Consider the following 23,984-nt stretch of genomic DNA (forward strand, 5'->3'; position numbering starts at 1 on the left):
TTCAGTGGCAACAGCGAGATGTGTTTCATTCTGTGGACGTAGTTTGTTATTTCTGCTAACAGTTGCTAATTAGCACCTTATCACCCTCCAAGTAGCTCCATACTGCAGAGACGCCAAGCGCAGGGTATTTATAACCCAACTTCACTGACTGAAGAGATAAACAGCTCTGTGTGGCCACTGGCCAGATCAAAAAAATTCTGTTTTACTGTTTAGACTATTTAGCTGTATTATTAACATTTGAGAATCATAAGGAAAACTCCCCTTTTGAATGATTAGATTGGAATATCAAATCAATTCCATAGAAACTCCCTACTCCAAAGAACATTTCATTTATTACACTTACATTACAGTTAACTTACACCAGCATAACCTATGCCACGTGGATGATGTTTTTATCCAACAACTCCTATGTTAGTACACTGCTGGTACTATGAGTATATTCATCTTTATGGATGGATGCAGTTTGAATCAAACCACTAACCCTGGCTGTCAGTGCCATGCTCTACCAACTGAGCTACACAGGACCAGATTGACATAAACGACATAAAACATGCCTCTCTAGCTGCAATTTCTTTGATTAGACAAAGAAAGCAGAATGTGAGCATTGTGTGAAAGCAAATCTCAATAGATTAATTTGAAGTGTTCACTGAATTGTGATTCCTTTTAATTAATGATAGAATTAACTGCTTTGTTAATGCATTCCTAGAGGAAATGAGCTGCTGGCAAATTCGGCAGCGAACAAAAGGAGGACACATCTCTCTTGACATTTATACAAGTCTAACTTTGCCAGTGTCAGGGTGCAATGGCTCATGTTGGATGAAATTTGCCTTGGAACAACATTTTGTTGCACTGTTAGGACAAAGTGATTTGAAACAGCGATTGTGTTTGAAATCAATAAAGGTGGTACAATCAAGCTGAAAATTGGTGTTTTCATTCGAGCTGAAGGTGAACCACAAGGGTGTCATTACACTACATATGATTTTAAAACTCCATGCAAGTTTTTTGAAAATCCCTATGGTACATATGTCCAACTATCAAATATTTAACAGAAACACCCACAACACCGCCAATGTGCTGCATACTGACTCTTTATAATCAAGTAACAACTACTGCCAATTTCCTACTGCTATCAGTACTTTCCTCCATTTTCATTTTGGTTGTTGTTGTCGTAAAATATCAGGTGCCAATGTACTTTGAAACCCCGCCTCTTCTTCCTTGTGATTGGTAAGCTCACAAAAAAGCAGCCCATGTCATGAGCACTCCTCTAAAAAGCTGAACTGTTCTCAACTTTAGAAAGAGTTCAGCTCTGCCTAAAGACGCCAGGCAGAGCGCCTTTCCAAAGCAGCTGCTGTCTGCACACTCCCCATTGACTTTAATGTAAAAAGCGACTGGCAATAGACTTGTGTGAATGCACCCTAATGCCCCTACTGATCCAACTTTCTTTTTCAAGGGGGTCACATGTACAAACGGCACTTTTGCTGTACACAAACAGATCTACTGTGCATATAATACATCTGATACTGAGTTTCACCAATTCTGTCGCAGTGTGTTGACAGGGTTTGGCCTCAGGTTGAAAGGCTGTGTGTTCAATCCCCAGCCAAGTGCCACCGCTGTGCCAAACCTCTGTTCACCACTCAGCACAACACTGGCCTAGTGGCAAATGTCTTCTACTGGTTCCCCGAGTGGGCGTGTAGTAAATACACAGTAACACTATACGTACATTACATAGACATTTAAGAAAGAAGAGTGTCTCCACTTTTATAGATGAGAATTCTGAATCTCTGAAAGGTGTTTCAAAGCACTGAAGTTGTTTGTGTAAGAAAATGGCAATCATATTTCAAAAAACAAGATATTGCAAGGGCTTGCAATTTTGACCAATATCTTCTCATTTACTGCAGAAAATCCCTTAAATTGACAAAATCTTAACAATCACAATATTCAGAATGCATGGATAGGTCATTGAAGTAACTATTTATTAGAAAACTTGAAAACAAGCATATCATTACAGCATTGTGCTTTTTTGACAATGAATTCAGTTTTACAACAAGTAAACACAGAGAACATCACAAATTGCCTTTCAGAAAAGCCCCCTAAAAAGTGCAGCATTTTTTCACAGAACAACTCATCAAAAATCTTGACGGACTCAATACTGCATCAGTGTAACACTTAGCGATGGGAGTATCACACTCTGTGCTCTCTGTCAACGCTATCAATGTATGTGTTTTGACTGGATTTTGTGTTTCAGCGTTTTCTTTTGACAGTGTATTAGAGACAATTTTGTGCTCAGGCAAGACATCTGGACAGAAAATCATTGAGATTTCAGGAATAGTCATATTGGAAGTGGAATTAAGTGAGTATTACAGGCTACATCCCTGCAGCGGCTTTTAACACATAACTTACTCTCCGTCCACACCCATGCTCAATATAAATCCATCAAAGCCACGAGGAAAATAAGTCTGTGAGAACCTGAAAAGAACAATGTGCCATATCTTTATATCCAGTCATGTTTTCCATTTAATGAACTCCTATTTGGAAAGGTAACAGTTCAAATCTGCAGTCTTGTGTTAGTAAGAACATATCTTGAAGACCTTGCATGTATATTCAGAGGACAGTAGCGTGTTCATCATTCCTGTGTCACTGAATATAACATGATAGCACATCGGGAACACATATTTACTATCTCCTGTGCTTTCTTAAAAGGGCAGGTAAGCCCTGATGCTCAAAATTAAAATGACATTTAACTACAATCCTTCAGATGAATTGATATGTTCATATCGCCTACTCTGAGATTTAGCCTCAGCTTCTTAAGTGAGGAAAACCCTTAAGCCTTCTCCCCAGCGCCTGTTGGGCCAAGATTTCAGGTTTCACAATATCAAAGATGGTTCACTTTCACCTATCAGGCGAGGAGGAGCACACGGGAAAGCACGTGTTTAGGCAAATGTCACCTTGTGTGGAAAATGCTACCCCCTCCAAAAAACAAACAACAACTGCATATTCTATTCAAGAATAGGGCAATGGGGCATCCATACGAGCATAATATCACAGAGTAGGCGATTCCCTGCACAGGCCTGTCGAGCATGATGTACGCAGTGGACCGGTATCTTCCCCACCAGAGCTCAGATTGTTTTGATATTTTTATTAACATGTCCTCAATCATAAATCACCCCGGGAACTGAGGCCGATCCCTCCTTTCTGTGCAGTATCAGATTACAGGTAGAAGACAAAGTTATCGGACACCTTGCCACGTGTCTTGTGTTTAAGCTACAACACTTCTCCCTGTATCCAGGCATAAAAAAAAAAGTAACACAAATTCAGTTTACATTCAAACGTAACAATGGAGCGGAATACGATATACATACTATTATGCAAATGTTTTTTTCCCATATAGTCTCGTTTGCGATTCAGAAGCAACCTTCTATCCCTCATCTGTTTTTATCAAAGCTGGAAACAAAAACAGTTGGGACAGGCAGTAAGCACTTCTTGCAATGTCAGGATTTGATGTCATATCGCTTTAAATAACCTCAGAGGACATCATTTTCTGTTACTGTGCATCTTGTGATGTTATCTTCACAAAAGGGACATATTAATGCATTGTTTAAGCACAATGCTGTGTCCATTTACATCACAATAAGACTACACACTCTTTTTTTTTTGACTTCTCAGCAAGCCGACCTCTCAGCGCCCCAAACTCGGGCCGAGCAGCCAAGCCGTTCTGCAGCCACGCACATTTTCATGTCACACTAACTTGCCAGTGTGCGCAAAACTGTCACACTCTCTTAAAGGCTCTGGATGCTATGTGTAATTCCTTTAACACAAGGCCATACAGATATCCTTATCATTGTTGTAATGGCCTGCGCATGCCACCCTGCATCCTGGGAGCTTACACAAGGCAGCTGGTAATTCCTTTAATTTATTCAACTCAAACAGTGGGGAATCAGACAGTATTGCACTTTTGTTCTTGTGTTTATGGCTGGGATACATGGCTGGGCACATAGCAGCCTTTGTCCTTCAGAAGTGATCTCATGGTCATGTGTGATTCTATCACAGGTCAGGAAAAAAATCATTCATGACTTCCTATCTATAGCTAGTGGCTCTCCTTTCATGTAGATAAGAACAAATATCTGAACACATGGTGAAAAAGAAACTCTTGATTAGTGCACTCAAGGGTTACGAGTCACTTTAAAGTTCAAGCTCCTGATCTTTTACATAGGATATGTTATAGAATTGCCACATGGCAATCAATCAACATCTACAGAGACTGGCTAATATTTTTTCCCCCACTTTTAAATATGACCTCGCTTGAGAAGCATTGTTTTTGCTCCCATCAGAATAGAGATTGCCTTTGTTTATTTAATATGTAAACACCATCTGTATTTTGTTTAATCCCCCTCAACAGGTAGCCAACTCTAAAGCAGATCCCATGTCACTCACAACCTAGGACATTTGGCACTGTGGCTCGCTGATTCAAAGCTGTGTTGGGGCTTCAAAGCAAATATCTTGTTCACGTGTGGTTTGAGCGCTGTGGGTGTGTTCACCTGGATCACAGTCAGCAGAGAGAATGAGCTTTATCTCTCCTGATGGATCTGGCCGTTCATAATGGGGTGGACTCATCTAATGAGCTCTGATTAAACAGAGACCTTGGCTTCAATTCAATCTATCATGAGTATATAGCATGAATAACTTTGGATGGAGTTTTTTAAGTATTGTGATCAAAGCAAAACCCACACCATCTTAATGAGGAGCTGGTGTGGGTTTTTTTTAATATCCACCAATATGGCATTTGCATTTTATAGATACAGTATTTCTAATTATCAGTTTGTGACAGATTAAACATTTTAAGCCGATACACTTATTTGACTGTAACAAATAGCAATGTCATTTAGTGGTGTTGTGCTCATCACTAATGCCACCATAACATGACATCATTTAGTTTATATTAAACAATGATAGATTTTGTATTTTTGCCTGAAAGGCCATCTCATCCTGCTTTTCATATCTTCAAAGAGAATGAAAAATAACCAAGTGGGCTGGTTGCACAGATACAGATTATACCTAGTCCTGGGCTAAAATGGCTTTTTAAGATGGACAAACTCAAATCGGCTTCCACAGACATTTCTTTGAATAGGCCTATATTTAGCCTAATCTGAATTTAACTATATAGAGCTCAAATTCAACCTCCATGGAGGCAGGTTTGCCTCACATTAATATTAGCAACAATAATCACTTAATAAGCAGGCCAGAGTGTAGATATGGGTTACTGCAAAGATTGGATGATGAGTTTGACTGAGGAAGAGGAGGATAGAAAAAACAGTCTTTCTCATGTCATACACTGTTACCTTATGTTATCCTCTAGCTATAATGTTTTATCTTGGATCAGCTTCTTTGACCCACTGATGAACACTAAAAACACTGAGAGAACATCATGGTTGCATCTCGCAATGACTAGAAGAAAGCTTCTAAAAGAAAACAAACGGAAAGCGTATGACAGAAGAAGGCAAGCTGCTTGCTGGAATCCAGAGATGCATTTGTCTTGTAGGACAGCCTCCTAACCTTTTGGTCTGCCATTTGCACTGATGCCCTGTCGGTGGGTATAGATGTAAGAGTGCCCACAGGAGGGGTGCCCTCCCCATGTGCCCACCTGCCTCTCCTACCACAGTCTGCTGTACCATGTGGAGCCCCAGATGTAGCCGGCAGAATAATCCACACTCATACACTCATGAAAGTGTCCATCTGGCCCCACACGCGCACATTAAGCCCTGGAACCATACAGGCATGGGGACACTGGGCAGCCTCTCTGCAGTCCTGTTGTTGTGGCATTTACCAGATTCAGCAGTGTGAGATACTGAGGATGGCTGTGCTTCTATTTTACTGTCCCCTCCTCTCGGCCCATAGAAGGGCCTGTGCTAAGGTGGCGCACAGCTGAGAATCACTTGGCTGTGACCGAGAGGTGAAACAGAGAGGGACTGAGCAGGATAAGCTTGCAGAGCTGATTCCTAGCAAAGCAGAGCGGAGTGAGCAGGATCTTTTTACATTAGCTGTGCCTCAGGCACATGCAGATAACAATGAGGCTCTTGCCTGGCAGGAGAGGCACCAACATTACAGCCCTGCATCACAGCTGACAATGTTTATCCAATCAAAATAAAAGGCCGTTTTTATTTCATGGTTTTCCTGTGAAGATCTGGATAATATCGCATTCATTTTCCTTCACCTGAATGCAGTTAGATCAGCTTAAAGTCATTCAATCTGATAAACAGATAGTGGCCCGCCTCATTTTTATTCATTTTCATATCTAACAAGTTTTTTGACAACATAATGGATAAAAAAATGTTTCAATATAATAGTATTCAACAGTTGGATATAATAGTGAGGCTATTTTTATGACTTTTTTCTATCTGTATGATAATTGTTCATTTTTTAAGAGCTTGTGTCTCACTGGGAAGCTTTAGTCCCATTTCTGAAGCAGCAATGGGACAGACACTGCTCTCACCCCCGTCCTCGTCACCACTTCACAGGCTATTCAATTAGCAGAAGAAGCATGGGAGATGGAGCCATAATGGAGCTGATGAGATGCACAAGGACAGGTGACACTAATCAGAGCGGCGCCCCATTATCTCTGTGTGGGCATCATTAAGGAAAGAGCGCGATTTTCAGGGGTTTTTTCCCCTCCGAGCCTGAACTCAGTCATGCAAGCTGCGCGCATTCTCTTCCTTATCATCAACTTGCAATATGTGAGAGTACATCCACTGAATAAAGCAAGAGTGTAAAGATTGGGCATAGTGGAAAACAAGAATATGTGACACCTTGAAAATAGGTTTTAAAGTGTAAGATTTCAAAAGTGTCACATCAGTTTCTTTGGTGAATCCGCTGATAAACTGATACGATATCTTGAATGGCTGTTAGACACATCTTATACTCAGAGGATTTACTCTCACACTGTATTCTGTAAACTCATTCTTTTAGAGTTTTGGAAAAAGCTTAGACATCCACTCTTGACCACATCCACTTTCCTTTCCTCCACTTGACTGGGTGAGACCACTGATGAAGCGTGACCTGCCGCCGCTGAAGCAGCCTCAGACCGGTCCCAAAGGCCCGGGCTCATCCTGTCCTCTTTAAAGCCCCTGGCCTGCACCGTGAAGGAGCTCTGCTCAGCTCGCTGGTAGCGGGAGCTGAGGAAGCTTGATAGACACCTGTGAAAACATCATGAAAAGCAGCGCACATTAGTGAAGGACAGACATAGGGGGGAAGACAGAGACTCAAGGTGTGAATGCTTCATCTCAGATATTTCTGTCAAGCAAGTCCAATTAACACTATACACTTTGGCTCATCCAAAATAACTTTGCTGGTATAATTACATAATCCTCTCATTATTAAGTCCTTTTCTTCCCATTAAACGAGCTGTTAGCGTATGTGGGAAATCCCTCTGGGATCCTGGGTGCTGCTAGTTATTCTTGGCCTCTTGACAAGGTCCAGTAAAGCTTTGTCTCTCAGAATAATTTCTAAGTATGAAATGTTTTGTAATTTATACAGTGTTTAGAAAATGTTTAAGAATTTATAAAGTCTTAAATTGCAGTTAAAATTCATTTAAGCTATCAGAAACTCACAACAATGGAGCAAAATGATTCATTTATTGTTTTGTTATGGGCAAAAAGCTTACAATTATTTTTTAATAATTTCCATCTGGTCATGTTGTAGACCTGGTTTAAGAATAAACTACCAAATATTGAGACAATGTGCATACATTTGGCACCAAAAGATTTACAAGATCTAGTTTTACATATCCACAACACAAACAAATATTAAGCTGAAACATTAAACTACACTTTTGTGAAAAACATACAGCCCTACTAACAAAAGGCACAACGGCGTACCTTTTTTTCTGACAGTGTACTCATAGCTGCGACAGGATTGGTTTGAAAAATACAAAATGTTTGCTTTAGTCTTGGGAAACATACAAGTGTTATAATGTGATCCTTCATTTTGCTGCATACTTTTATGGCAATGAGACGTTAACTGTCCTCAGGTTCATGTAACTGATTTAAGAGCTCATCAAGGCAGTTTGACACAGATGCGGCTGGACAGCCAAACGTCTTCCTCATATCATTCCCTACAATCAAAAGCCACTTAATATCAAGACATACACCATTCAGCGCTGCCTGGCAACCTGAGGGAGGACCTGGGGAATCAAGACAGATGGTCTTTTTTTCACCTGCACTGCAAATACTATAACAGAATCTATGCAGCTGGTGTAGCAACACCATTTATAATTAAATTGAATTCAATAGTTAATTGTGCATTTGACACTTCAACATTGTTAAGTATTGTTTTGTACAAGGTGTAGTACACTGGATGGCCAACAAAAATCATTCTCCCAGTAGATTGATTGAATGCATAACCTCGGTCCGGATAGTAATTGGCTGTTGAGGCAAATCAGTGTTTCAGATCAGAATTGAAGCATTTTCCTTGTTTACTGCATCTATCATTTGTTCTTATCAAGTGTGATCAGAGCAATTTTCCTTTCCTTAATATAGGTTTGATGGGACAAAGAAAAGCTCAATTCTCAGAGAATTGGAAAACACATTTCTTGTGCTTCATGGTAACTAAACTGTCAACAGATAAGAGAGTCCATAGTATCAACTCCTGGGTAATTCATCTTACAATTGTCCTCTTGTATTTTCCTTTGTAACAGCTTGGAAATATGGTTTGAGGCCTTTGCTCAAATGTCACAGCAAATGCTTCCCCCAAATGCTCACACAAGGAAAGATTTATGCAGAAACCATAGCGCATGCTTTTGGCGCTCACTGCAAAGCCGATCCTGTGCTCTCCCTGTCCCGAACCTCTTTTAAGTCATTTGTGTAGTACTGTAGAGCGGTTTGAGATACATTACTTCATAAAAGGACATTTATACCCTGGTGCACACTTATATCTGCAAAAGGGCGATGAGCTACTCATCCTCAGGCAGCTCTGCAAACTGTTGTAGACAGTAGCGTGAGGTGAGAGAGCAGTGTAGGCCACTTTGTATCATGTCAGTGCTAGCAGTTAGACGCGATCTCCACAGTGTCCCTTGTCACCAATCACATCCTTTTAAACCACCCAGGGAGCTCGACACCCCCCACCCACCCCCCACCCCACACATACACACACACACACACACACACACACACACATACACACACACACACACTCCCTTATCTGTCAATGCTGTTTAAATAATGTAATTAATGACTTAATTAACATTTCCATAATCTATTTTAATAAATCTAACACGGCATAATGAGAGTTTCTAACCTCCAGGCAATGGCATATAAAAATTCACAGTGCAGAGCTGCATGGTCAGGGCACTGTCTCAGTGCCGCAACTCTTGCCATGACAGTAGGGGAAGGAGAGGGCGCATATTGTGTGACAGCACTCTGAAAGGGAGTTCAAGCCGAACAAATGTCATGTGACTTTATGAATGTGTCCAATAAGAGACCTGCAGCAGTAGGAGGGGGGGGGGGGGGGGGCGCTGCAGAAAAGAAGATTATTTTGGAGGCTCCTGATCAAAATGCCCTTTTCTCCAATGTTGAACTGCAGCCAGTGTACCATCGGCTTGAATGGAAAATGAGGGTGATGGTAATAAAGAGAAGTTTGTCAGTAGACTCTGAGGAAGAACAAATCATACAGTGTTGAGCCCTGATCTAAGACTGTTCAGTGTGCCTCCTTTTACATTAGATTTGGGCATTTAGTTGGTACTCGTATCCAGAGCAACTTGCCAATTCATTGTGCTGCTTCAACTGCCTAATGATACAATATCTATATAATAACTTTCTTCCCTTTCCAACTTGCTTTCCTTTTTAACTGAATAGGAAACACAAGAACCAAGATAAAAGATCCCACTTATGAAACAAGTAAAATATTTGTAATTATGTTTGAGTGGCAGCAAATATACGACAAGCACTACATTGTTTAACAAGCAGACTAAGTTCTCCCTTATGATAGGAGGACACTTTTTAAACAAATATAAAACAGCAAATTTATTCAGATCTTTAAAAGGACTCCTGTATGGACCAATTTTAATGAAAAAAAAATTAGGACTACATAATTAATTTATAGCAAATTAAACTTGCCTCTGAAGTGTTCCAGCCATGGCAATTGACAATAGCGCTGAGGAAAAAGAGATGACACAGACACAGAGGCTGTCTTTCTGCTTACAACACTGGACATCTGCCCTGCCCAATCACTGGGACGGTAGCAACATGCTTTAGCCGCCCTGGCATTGGACTGGAGCTTCCACTTGTTCCCATTTCATTAAGAGTCAGCGTAAATGAACAAATAAGCGCGCAATCTGAGGCAAACACAATAACAACAGCAGAAGGTCACTCTGTATTTAGAGGGACGTTTACTTTTTTTTTTTTTTGTAAATCTTTGTCTCAAAGCACTGTTGCAGATTACCATGCCATGTAGTCTGGAAGCCAGTGAGAGACATCGGGCAGCTCCTCATGAGAGCTTGCACCCTAAGGGCCAAGACTGAGTGAGATGCACCCTGACAGGGGGCAGCAGGAGGCTGGCACGTTCCAGGCAGCACAAGCACCATGGGGCACGGGTCTCTGAGGCCCACCAAGCCCAGTAACGGTACCCACCAACCTACTTCTTGTACCAGTGAGCGCGGCAGTATACCGTTTAGTATAGTTGGGTAACTCCAGTGTCATGGGTTGCACAGACAGATGTATGTAATTTTAGTTAGAGTTTCATATAACATACCTAAGCTGAAGAATGGCTCCATTGTACCCATTAAAGATTGGTGATTCATGCACATTAACCAAAGCTTCGGTATTTTAATAGTATATGTTACCTTTCCTAAAACTACATTAGCATGACAACATATTTGAACCCCTTTCAACTCAAACAATGAGCAAATACCTGCAGCAAAGAATTGCCAAGAATGTAGTTTCTCCGAAGCTGTTGAATGTGTTGTAAACAAACCAATTTCCTGTCATAAAATTACAGCTCATTACTAGCTTGGATAAGGGCTTAAACAACATAATGATGCAGAAGCACATTACCAGTGCAACCATATTATTAATTACCAGTTCACTAGCCACATTCCTTGCAAAAGCGGTTAATGAGAAAAGTTACGAGCCTTGTTGAGTTGATTACAAACAGCCCCTCTTATTTTAGTTAAAACAAATACGAGAGAAAAGATAGATGTAGTACACAAAGTTTTAATTCTCCTGTTGGCGCTGAAAGCAGTCTGGGGGTTTGCGTCACTTTTGCCACTAACATCATGTTTTGCAGTGAATTTGAATTAATTTAGAAGGGGAGTTTGTTTTTATTCCATCATACAGCTGATTAAGGGCAGTAAGGTAACTTTGACAATGTAATCCATTACGGATTAGTTCTGATTCTGTTCTTAAAATTATTATCAATAATATAATCCACTGCATTATTCAAACTGAGTAGCATCATCTAATGTTTTGAATGGATTTTCACTTTTGAATAGTGCAATTAACATCCTTGACAACATAACACACTATTATCTGACGTTTAAAATGTTAGTTTCCATAATTTCACAATCAAAATGCTTTCTTTCCTTTCAAACATAATTCTGAGTAACTCAGTAAGTAATCAACTATTTTTCTAAAACATATCTGCAATCCAATCCAAGACTTAACCTCTCAAATAACCTCTTTTTGTAATCAGACTACTGTATTCACTTTGCATACCATATGTTACTCCCCAACCATAGAATTGATAATGTTTATGCCAGGAATCTAATGCATTATTTACAAGTTAAATGCTAATAAAAACAGACTGTTCATTTACTAATGGTTTACAGTACCGTAGGCACTATTCCAATTAGCAATATCAAAATGGGAAAGAAGAGTGAGAGGGAACAAGAGAGGGGGTGGAGGGGTAATAATATGTTTCCAGAGATGATTATTTGGATGACTTGGATGCTCACATTTATAGTTTTAGAACTCACATAAATATTAACTGTTACTTCAAATTACTAGTTGCATTTGGCACACATGGGCGAAAACACATCAAGGAGTTGAACGGAACCAAAATGGAAAGACCAATTACAGAATGCCAGCATCAAAAGTAAGTGTTGTTGTGAGTGTCATTATTCTGACTGCATACAGCATTCGTGCGATAGGAGGTTCAGACCAAGGGCACTTCAAGTCTAACCAGTACAAATAGATGGGTTAAAAAATATTGTGCGGAAAAAATACTCACTTGATCAGAAGGGTCTCTGTGAGAATACCAAAACAGGCAGCTGCCACTTTAAAGGTGCTGGGAGGAGGAGGGTTGTTGAAGGCAGTCATCATGCAGTGAACAACATAAGGCACCAATCCCAGTAAAACTGACGCAGTGATCAGCACAAGCCACGTCTGCCACTGGTGGCTCACCGACCGCCATGGAGAATTCCACTGGAGCTGGTACTGGGCGAGAGAAACAAACAAGCATGACTTCTCCAACAAAGCTTCAACGGTCATGATGATCACATTGTTGTGTCTAACTTCCAGAAACTCTTGAATATGTTTCAGACATTAACCAGAGAAGTGCTGGTGTCAGATGCATAACAGTGACATAAGATCTGAAACAGTCAATAGACGCTGTACTATAGAAGAAAAGAGTAAAACGGGACAAGATTTCCCTACATGGATATCCAAGTAATTGTAGTCTGATCCCTTATTGGAGAGTAAACAATGCCCCTATTGTTGGGATAAACAGAGTAATGCAGCCTCACACCTGTCTTGTGTCCACTCCCCTTTTCACCTTGGTCATGGCATTTCACCAACTGTATACAACATTTCACACCCCAGCATACATGTACATACAGCAGAAACCCACATACGCACACCCACACACACACAGGCATTCATTCATATATAGGAGCAAGCCTGCATACAAACATAAACCTAAAATCCCCACCAAATATTGTCTTGCTCTGGAGACAAACCAAGCCACTTGAACAGTGTTTGATTAGTGTCTGGAATTCATCTGCAAATGCACACTTGCCTTGTCCTCTTTCATGGCTGCTATTCATTAATTAGATTCTTTGTGCAACTGAGCTATCCGCAATGTTTAAGGTTACATCAGGCCCCAGTAAGTGGCTGCCTGATAACAGAATGCATCCATCTTCATTACTCAGCCCTTTCTGTCTAGGCTTGCTCCTCCACAAGTAAGCTATGTCAGTAGGTTCTAAGGAACTGATACAATTCATTGCATTCAGATCTTGAACTTTTGCCTCCTTTTATTTTAGTCACTCTGATTAATTCACTGGGAAAGTGGTGCCCGCTCGTTGCGATTATTGTTTGTGGTGATTTTTCCTTCTCAAGGTGAAACAGTGGTGAAGCCAAATGAAAACCAAACAAAAAATCTTTGTTGTTTTCAGATTACTAACTGTAATTTTACTTCTAATTGTATGAATGCACAATAAGGTATTTGTCAGATTCTACCCTTATCAAACATGACCTCAGTTATGTGTAAATATATAATATTTTTGAGGAAGGAACATTCCATCCTGTCCGACTGGATCAATTTGGTGTGAACCCTCACACTCAATGGTGCCATGCAAGTCAATAATTTGATTGGTTCCTTTTAAATGAGTCTGGTTTATTAAATGAATAGCCTACATCTTAAATATTCTGGGGTGCAAGCGATCTTTAACAGTAACCATTAACCAACCATGGCTGTATATTGATATTCAATTCAGACTTTAGAAATTATTCAATTTTAAATTGTATTCATTTTTATCAAATTCTATTACCTCTATTAAATTCAAAATTTAATTGTATTCATTGCAAAACTTTAGTTTTCATCTATGCTTGTGCCAGTAAAAAGTCTAATAGAGAAGAAAAATGAGTCCATGAGCTTATTCAATCCTTTTTTACCATAGAAAGCCAAGACATTCAGATAAATGTCTTCACAAACCAAAACACATGTTTTCAATCTCGGAGGAAATATGAATAGACTCAACTCCCAAGGTAACAACAGCCTTTGAGAGCTAATGTGTTGCCATCCAGTGAAGGATTTCTTTTGTTATTTTGGAATGGAAACTGATAACTCAAGCCATTAGAAAGGAATTTGATGTGGTGGTCAGTCCTTAAGGTTTAGGTAACTGAAAGTAATTGCACACATTTTGGTGACAATCCTGAAAAGGCACATTTAATTGAAGCTGTTGGTATAACATCCATCACTGGACCTGCAGCTTTTAGTCATATCAAGGCCAAGCCCATTTGATTCAGGTTAAAAGCAGCTCAAAACATTCATTGTATCCCCTCTGCCATATTAATTATCTATTAAGAAGCTGAGTAAAGTAACCACAAGGAGACAAGCCATTACATTTGTCTTGTCTCCACATGACTCTGTGTGGAATGTAAGTTGTATGGTATGTTGGACACATGGAAAAGGACCAGAGCGGTTCAGAGGAAAAAGAGACACAATGGTCCATTTATGCTTTGAAGCAGACATTGATTAAAGAGAAATTATTTGAGGATCATAGACTGTGGCTATGGCCTGGCAGACTTACCAGCCACATTCTGGCGAAGGGCACCGTCTCATAAGAAATGCTAACATTTGTTCTGTAACCATATAATCTAATCTTAAAAACTCAAAATTCAAAATAACACTTGTGAATCCAGCCACTATATTGAGCAGCCAGTTATAACTTAGCAACTCAACATGCAATACATTAACCACTGGTTAAAAATCACAGACAGCAGTGTGTTAATTACATCCTTATGTTTTATGACTGTGACCTTTAAGCACTATACCAATCAATCAATACAGGAAGGAAGCAGCCTATTGGGAATATTTAGAGCCACAGATTCTGAAAGTAGGGCACTATTTATCCAAACACAATCATTATTAATGAGTGGACAGTCAACCCAAATACATTTTCCACATATTTTCCACATTACCCCCTCCCCCTTTCCCAACTACAACCACTAACACATACACACTGTCCAGTGAGGAAATAATCATTTAACCAAAAATGTCACATTGGTACTGCGGCAAAAGGGACAAATACATTATTGTCCTCAAAAAGTACATGGTCAGAAATTTTGACCAATGATGAAAAGAGAAACATCCGCACACTGCATTGGTACAAATTTTGACCAGAAATGGTGAGCTCTGTTGCTAGGGCTCTTGCTGTTACCAATGAGTCCAAAAAGGGTTTGTCAAAATATCTCCACAAAAGCCAGTCTGTGAAAACGATATGGCTACCAACCAGTGTATTTATATTCACAGCCTGGAAAGCAGCAGCACCGCACCATTTTCACTCCATGCATAGTCTTCTATCAAACTCTAACCGGCTCCATGTGCAATTGTATACAATCTCACCTGACCGTCCGCAAAACTAGATCACGCTGCCGTTAACGCACTTTCACCCCAAAGCAGTCTGTGGGGCACCAGAGTTCCATGATTTCCTGATTAGTGAAAGTGTGCGTAATGGCGGAATTGTGTCATGAAATCAGAGATAATTTTTTCATTTACTCTCAACTCCCATGGGGAGCCTACAAATGGCTTTTTTGGAGATATTTTGACAAATCCCATTTGGACACATTGCTAGCAACAAGAGGCTAGCAACGGAAGCTCGCTGTTTCAATTGACAGCTGACTCAGGAGCCAATATTCTCTGCGGGTCCAGGTACTACAGGTATGTAAGAAACTATATTTAGGTCCAAAATCACTGAACTTATCCTTTAGCACAATCCTGCCTCATGTAACCCTCATTGACACAGTATATTTCCACAGTCAGCTTAATGATTAGCTAGTTTATACTTCCATTACAATATTTGAATATAAGACACAAAGGCACTATCCTCTGGAGGACAAAGCTTTGGACCCAAAGGTTGCAAGTCTGATGTTTTACCAAAAATATAACTGAGCTTAATTGAACTTATCTTTCTCTTCCCTATTACCTTTACCCAAACATCAACCACTCCCTTTCCTTGTTTCCTCTTTGAGTTAGCTGCTGAGCTAACCTGCCTTCAGCATGTCAAGACGTGACAAAGTGAGATTCACAATATAGGCCTACTTCATGTTAGAGGATGTCTCTGTCATAGTATTGTGCCCCTTGAGGTTTCGGACTAGAATCTGTTGATGTACACACCTTCAGCTAAATTAAGAACCATGCTTACACATGTGCCATAAATGAAGTGTACTGCTAACATTTTCATCAACCACATATTTAAACACATTTTTATTTTGTTTTGTTAAAATGACTACAAAATAATTAGTAACATTTTACTGACCATTATTGATGTGTTGACAAACTATAGTTAGATCTCCTCATATTAGGTGCAACCCAAATGAGCTTTGTGATGTGGAGATACCAAACAGCTCCTGAGACAAGCTCCTGAGTACATGCTGCTTGTTTGCTAACAACAGGAATGAAGTTCTACTTAGGAAGGCCAGACTAGAAAGTCTATTAACTTATTGAGATTAAAAGCCTGATGCCTCCACTCCCACCCAGCCCTCCACAGCCCCTTCCCCCAGCCTGTATCACACCTCCAAAGGAGAAAGGTGATTGATGAGAGCCATCAGGCTGCTTGGAATCTCTTCTCTCATTAGACTCCTTATACATCCAAGCTGTTTCAACACACACTAAGAAGGGGATGGGAGGGTAGAATAGGGGAAGGGAGTGTGGGGGTGTCCATCCCCAGACTTTCAAGGAGATAAGTACTTGCACTAAAATATTTACCTTGTACATTAATCTCTGGGAAATTAATTTGCCCCATTATACTTTCCCTGGAAGGAGAGAAAACAACTTTGTTTGATAGAGGTGTGTGGCTCCCACTCCCTAATCTTCATGCTCAGTAAGCTCCCTCTCTCTTTCCCTCTCTCCTTTTTACTCACTCATGGGACTGCTTGGAAATTAATGTCCCTGAGGGACCAGTGTTTGGACAGTCATGGTGGGTCCTATCATCGACCACTGAGGCTCTCTCGAGGAGAGAGCTGGAGTGGCAAAAAAGAAAAGAAAAGAAGGTTATGTATTCATAACCCTAACATAGATGTGCTCAATCACACAATATGCAAGTACAGCATATTATTATGCACTAATTGCCAGTGGGTGGTAGCAACACTATAATGTGCTATAATGTGCTGCTTATAGTATCATCGCAAAGCAAGCGGTGTCCATTCTATTCAGATAAATATTCTCCTTGCAACTTGCAGCGACGTCCCAGATAAATAGTGTCTAAATCAATGCCCTCTGCAGAAACAATTTAGTTTGTGCTAGAACTGATTGCTCTAAACTTTTATTTTACACATTTTGTGTGTCAGCTGAAAAGTGTGTGAGCCAGCACTTTTGTTGAGTTTTATGAGCTTTCAAACTAAGTGATTCAAAGGACCTTGCCCTAATTTAGACCAACAAAGCTATGTAATGTTAATTAGTGATAATTAGAGATATGATGAAGAAAAAGTGGAAAACACTGGTGTTTTCCTCCAAGTGCTTGTGGCATTAGCATTGTGGTTGTTGGCTTGTGTGTGTGACGTAGTGCAAGATATTGTGCGTAAGAAGATGTGCATGTGAGAGTGTGTGTAGGCGTGTGAGAGACAGAGAACGTATTGTGTGAAAGAGTTTGTGTGTCAGTGAGACAGAGGGAGAGAGAGGTAGAGGGAGAGAAAGAGAAAGAGAAAGAGAAAGAGAAAGAGAAAGAGAAAGAGAAAGAGAAAGAGAAAGAGAAAGAAAGAAGAAGACAGAGTTTGTCTGTGAAGGGTGGGGTTTTGGTCATCTGCCATGGGATAAGATATCCTGACAAGGCAATCAGAGAGAAACAAATTCTACAGCCATACGAGTTCAACACTCTCGTTCTTCACCCTGATGAGCTTTTGAAAAATGGAGTGTAGTTGAAATTGGTTTTGTATGAGAGGTTTCAGATCTGTCTCTTATCAGGATTATTGCCACCTGTCTTCATTGGCTGCAAAGGTCTGTTAATTAATCTGCCTCTCCTTTTTAGTGGCCAGAGAGGACGGTCTCCAGGATGAACAGCACTGACGCATCAACTGTAAAGGTTGACTGTACTATTCCAAACAAATCTGCTCACTGCAGGTGCAAGACATGGCAAATTTAGGATAAGGCTGCTGTGATGTGAAGCAACAGGCCTAATCATAAAACACCATTAAAATGCCTCATCTGGTCCCTCCTTTCAAATTAATTTCAAATAGTGTTCTGCAACTGAGTGAACCTCTTTAATTGGATAACTAATTCAATTCAGTTAATGAAAGTCCTGGGAACCTTTGTTTTGGGGACAGCAATATCTCTTGTGATCAATCAAGCTGCAAATAGAGCACTTCAGATTCTCTCCTGACTGATCATGAATATCTATAAAAGTGAACCTGCTTAAAGTACTGAATATAAATCAATACACTTGCACAAATGACCATTCGACATTATAGAAATATGCAAAGGAGTAATGCAAGCTGGTTCTATATGAATTTGGTCCCTGGTAAAACATGTCAGTTGATATCAGTAAATGTAAATGGAAGCCTGAGTAGTAAAGAGTACCCGTGTGGGACACACCATTAATTAATTGGACATGGATAGATTAATATGCCACTGGACATCCATGCCAAGCTTATCAGAGTAAAAGTGTTATTACACAACCATCATTTGTGATGGTGTGGATGAGCGAGAGGAACACACGGAGTGTAGATGGATTTACCAGCCCAGGATACTACAAGACCGGAGGCAGAAAAAAAAAACCCCTCGGCTCATTGGACTGTTTCTTTTGTTGCATGAGGCCCTATCACAATCCCACAGGAACTTGCCATTGGCTTCAGCCCTGCAACGTGTCAAATTGATCAAGTGTTAGCAGGGATTGTCTGCTACAGAGTGTCTGCACCTGTGCATTCCACTAAGTGTTGAGATCATAGCAATTCTTGAAGTGAAGTTTGAACTTGGCCTGCTGTACGCAGCTTAGGCAGAGCCAGACTTGCCCGGCAGAAGGCAGCTTGTATCCTACACAGACTCCTGTCACTCTCCTTTGGAATGTAAACCAACAATGTCACACCAGTGTGATATTCTGGTGCTGCACTTTTTGTTGTTGCAGTGCAGGTGCAGTTTGGGTGCAGTACGGTAGTCCTTTGCCATGTTACAACCTGCAAACGATTCAACAGAATAGCGGACAGTTGCTAGGATTTCACTGCATGCACAGCAGAGTTTTTTTTAATCACAAGACTGAACAAAGAAAATCATCACATTCATAAACAGCAAAGCAGATAATATTCATTACAAATTCCCCTCACTGAATGCAGGCCGCAGTGCGCTTAATCAGCAGCACTTTTACATATGTTTGATTAAAGTAAAAATGAGTTGTTGTTTCTCCAAGGACATCTTTTCATGTGAAGAATACTTTTTCATTCAGCAGACGCTTATATTCAGAATGCTGTTGTTGCCGCCCACAGGTATAATCAACCAGAAAATTAATAATCATTCTGCAGGACCACAATAAATCATTACGCTTTGGACAATTAATAATGGAGGCGAGGCAGAGGATCTCTGATTACAATAGTTATGATGCATATCATCAAGATTTAAATTTAACATTTCACAATTGAATTTCAAATATCGCTGCACATTACTGATGTTTAAATTTCTCATTAGAATATATACTGTAGACTTAGAGTAACTGGTGAAATTTGGAGACAGGAATGAATCCCCTCATAGCCCAGACTTGTTCTCACTGGGACATAAAGCATATTGTTTGGCATGGGGTGGATATATTATGCTTGCTGGTAGATCCTGATGAGGGGAAGTAAAGTTGATAACCTATAGACCAATCCTTTTTTGGATAGGCCTATATCTTCAACAAATTAATCACTGACTGCTAGCCCCTGTAGATATATGTTCAACTATACAGCATCAAAAAATCAGAAATCCACATGGCTTTGTAGATCTGGTTTACGCTCCCCAAGCAATTCAAAATGTGTTATGTCAAAGTGTTATGTAGCTTACACTTCATTTTTGTCAACAGAGAGCTAGTAACAGATGTGCTTGCCAGTATATAAAAATGTAGGGAAAACAAGGGAAAATGCATTTCAGAGAAATATCTCTGATGTTCCATATCCCTATTAGAAAAAGTGCAACAATCACCGGACCATTTACCTACTGTGTTGTATGAAGTGTACAAAAGTCCCTTAAAAGCTCAAAGCTAATATATACAATCATCAGCAAAGGTTAGAAAATCTCACTTAAGCCACTTTCAAACAGAAAAGCCTACAAAACATGCAACATTACGTGAGCTCTGCCTCCTGTTTCACTCGATTTGTAGAATATCATGCAGAATTGCGATGCACTACTTTTTGTAATTATTAACACGGATTTGATATAAGAGCAGGCTTGAGTAGTGAAAAATGTGGAAAATAAACTGCTTTAGCAAATGTCTAGCCCGACACACTATCCTTAAAATTATAAGCAAGCTACACGTCCCACTAAGTTTGAAACTAGTACATTGTCAAATTACAAAGAAAGACGTTTATTTACAAAGAAAAGCTGCTGGTTATGAAGTCTGTTTGACTTAGTTAACTGATGTGTTGGGGTCTTGTCTCTACTGAGGCAGTGAATTCCTGACAAAATAATCACAATAAATTATGAAAAGGACAATTCTCCTTTTCTCCGGACTAACTCACAGGATTATCCGTGTAAACAAACCATATATGCATCAAAGCTTGATATAAAAATAAAACTACCCAAATGCTATGCCGCTATTACTACAGTACCCTAGTAACCTAGGTGTACCGATGTCTTAGATGTGAGGCTAACTGATATTAGTTACACTCGCTTTTGATGTCAAGTATTGGTGCATGAGAGTTAAAGAGGAAACACTGAAGAGCACGGGGGTCCACTACTCGAGCAGGGTGGTCAACTCACTGAGTGGACATAAACTTCCTTCAGCAGGGATTTAACTGACATGTGGTGAGAAGGGGAAGGAGGGAGAAGCTAGAGAAAAGGGATCAGTTAAACATACTCAGCCCTGGCTGACTCACAGCTTGTTGAATCACAAAGCAATCTCTGGCTATGAGCACATTCACTAAGGAGGCAGCTTGATGATCCCAGGCCAGTGATTTATTCATCTTAGGCACGTTGCAAGGCTGTAAGAATTTGTCAAGTTAGAATCCTAATTAAAACTGTTAATCACAGATTCCTGTTTGTTCAGCACTTGAGTGAAATGAAAAATGTGATCAAATTATTCATTGCTCCCTTTCAGACAGGTAAGTCAGCATAGCCTAGAGAGCGTCAATGTGTAGAACAACTGTACAAGGTTTCAAAAGGGCTTATGAACACTTTAAGCCGTGACTTTTCCATTTATTTTGTATAGGTAGAAAACAATTTAACCACCTGATAAATTTGGGTTTATCCATTTATTCATATCGGCATAAGTTGAGACATCTAGATAATGAGCTGCAGGCAATGAAAGGTATGCAGTAGACCAGATCAAAGTGTATGCCCAGAACCCACAGGCAACTGGCTGAGAGAAGCCTCTAACAACACTACATAAGACAAATTACTGACGAAAGACCTCTCCATTCTCCAATCCATCATCTTATCATCTTTCTTACTCTTCACCATGCTTTCTGATTGTGGTCAGTATAAACAACAGTTTGGTCTATTGAAATCCCCACCTAAATTTTAAAACAAAAATTACATTTCCAAAAATTTTTGGCAGCAGCAAGGCCCTCCTGTTAAGTATGTTTAAGAACAGGTCGGAGTCAGGATCCAAAATAATGTAGAAAAAATAGGTTTATCTCATGCTGAATACAATATGATACAGTTAGTTTGGCTTGGCTGTGACCTACTGTAGACATGTACAATACTCTAGATCAAACCAAGACACATCCCTCGAGGGTCAAGGAAACACCCTTGTCTTCCTTTAGCATTAGTAGCAGAAAGAGAGACCAGGGCGCCCCAGGGGGTCTAGAAGAAGGGCTGAGCAACACAAATGGTTGTATCACTGCCTGCTGTGAGGACCCTATTAAAAACAATGTGAAAACCAGCAGGCAGTCCATCTAAAGACCACTTGTGGGCCTCTTTGATGTAGCTGCCTGATAACAACAAAAAAATTGATGAAATATTGCATTAGACAGTTGACCAAGACATTCCCCTCAATATATATATGGATATAGATTATTGAAGGGCAAGGCATGCTGAGGGAAAAATAATGTCTTCTCAACTTTCAGCTCCCATCATAACTCAGAATACAGGTTGTTCAAATTTTAAATAAATATTACAAATGTAAACAAACAATTTAGGGATCCAAAATATATTTAAGGCTCATGTTTAGCCGTCACAGTCTCAGTCTTTATACCAAGAGCTCAGTCAATCAATACAGTCAATCAATATAATTGACTGTCCTATGAAGTCCACTGAAAAAAGCAAACAAAAAACAGAGCCACCAGTGGGGCAACAATGGCACCACAGGGGGTGATACGCTTCGACTCAGAGCTGGGCCTCAAAGGATGAGGTGGTAAAAGGGTAAGGAAATTAAATGCTGTCACTCTAGTCAAATGCTGTTTTACATTTGTAATGGTGCAGTCTCTGCTCTTGGAGGTACTTCACAGCTTATTCTTCATTGTCTGTCAAACACTGTTCTGCACCTGCACTTGGAAAAATAAACATTAATTGTTTTTCAATTATGGTACTGAAAATGTAAAAGTAATGCCTAAAACTAACTGTCCTTTAACGTCTGAGCAGGTGTAAACAGGTCCAGGCATGATTCATAATCTGCCAAATGACCAAGAAGATGATTTTAGGGTTTCAACAGCAGTCACGGCTATTGAGAAAATGTTATGATCTACCAAACTAATTATTTTGTGTTCTCACAGGACTGTGTCTAGTATTTTTTTCTGGAAGCATGGGTTTGAGTATGGGTGCTCATCTCTCCATAATGGTCATCTTCACCATGGGAGGGCATCAAAAGACTGTCTGACTACCAAGGCATGAATTAAAAGCAAGGGTACATCAGCAGAGGACAGTCACCTGTTTCCACAACATGCAAACACACAGGCCCAGATTAAGTGAGGACTCTGTATCTGCCGGTTCCTCATACACTGCATTCTGAATACAAGACAATGATGTAGTGTGGCATTCACAGCATGGAGCTTTGATGATTTATTATTGTGCTTCTGAAGCAACACATTTAAACTCTTCCTTATATTTTCTTTACTTCGTTTTTTTCCCACGGTGCAGCTGAGGGCATCACAAGTCAAATTCAGGTCAGTCAGTCAGTCAGTCAGGTAACGCTTAGTGAGATGTCTCTTTGTGAGATGGCCTCTAGAGGGTGTCTTTGACTAAGTTATGGCCTCTCGCCTATTCGCTGAATGCCACATTGAGTCCCATACTGATAATGCCATATTGGAGCTCACACATTGAGCCGCACTCTTCGCCATAAATTTACAGACATCCACATCTTCTGCTGTCCTGCAAACCTTAAACGGTAGGTCACGTTATTACCTGTGGTATGTGATGTTGGTGGAATAGGTAATTTAAATGATAAATGTGGAATAGGTAATTTAAGCGATAAACGTGTCGCGCTAGCTGAGCCTTGCTCCCACACACAGTGAGCTCCACTCTCTGCCGTTAATTTACATCCATCCACATCTTCCGTTGCCCTATAAACTTAGGTAGGTAACGTATTACCTGTGGTATCTCAGTGACGTTAGTGGAATGACTTAACTGATACCCGTGTCATAATGCTTCAATGCATTGAATTGAACACATGCGCAGTGGGTCTGTACAGGCTCTGTGCTTATTTCTTCTTCTGCCCAAACTTACTGTAATCAATCAACTAGGTATAAACTCTATTCCTTATTCAAGGAAATTATTTTTACACTTGAAGATATTTATTTTTTAAGATATTTGTTTCACATAAATGACAGGATATTGAGGTGAGTGACTCGCAGGGGCGGATGATGTCACATTTCACTCCGAGTGATATATACCAAAATAATAGCATCCACTGTCTGAATTGTGAGAAGTTGACAGCAAGTCGGTACAAG

At 40.1% G+C, this 23,984-nt stretch overlaps 1 protein-coding gene across 1 annotated transcript in view; it reads right to left on the reverse strand.

Annotated features, from left to right (window-relative positions):
• LOC139642662 (uncharacterized) overlaps positions 1–23,984 on the reverse strand; it is a 70,475-nt gene that overhangs the window by 8,048 nt on the left and 38,443 nt on the right. The window contains exons 4-5 of the mRNA XM_071517606.1: positions 12,214–12,419; positions 6,988–7,187 (exon numbers count right to left, since the gene is read on the reverse strand). Of these exons, the coding sequence (XP_071373707.1) occupies positions 6,988–7,187; positions 12,214–12,419 (406 nt within the window). The remainder of the gene's footprint in view (positions 1–6,987; positions 7,188–12,213; positions 12,420–23,984) is intronic.

This window comes from Centroberyx affinis, unplaced genomic scaffold (assembly GCF_046629955.1).
Source record: "Centroberyx affinis isolate AG114_WGS23_722 - 3 ecotype Tasmania unplaced genomic scaffold, CSIRO-AGI_Caff_v1 ptg000503l_1, whole genome shotgun sequence".
NCBI lineage: Eukaryota > Metazoa > Chordata > Actinopteri > Beryciformes > Berycidae > Centroberyx > Centroberyx affinis.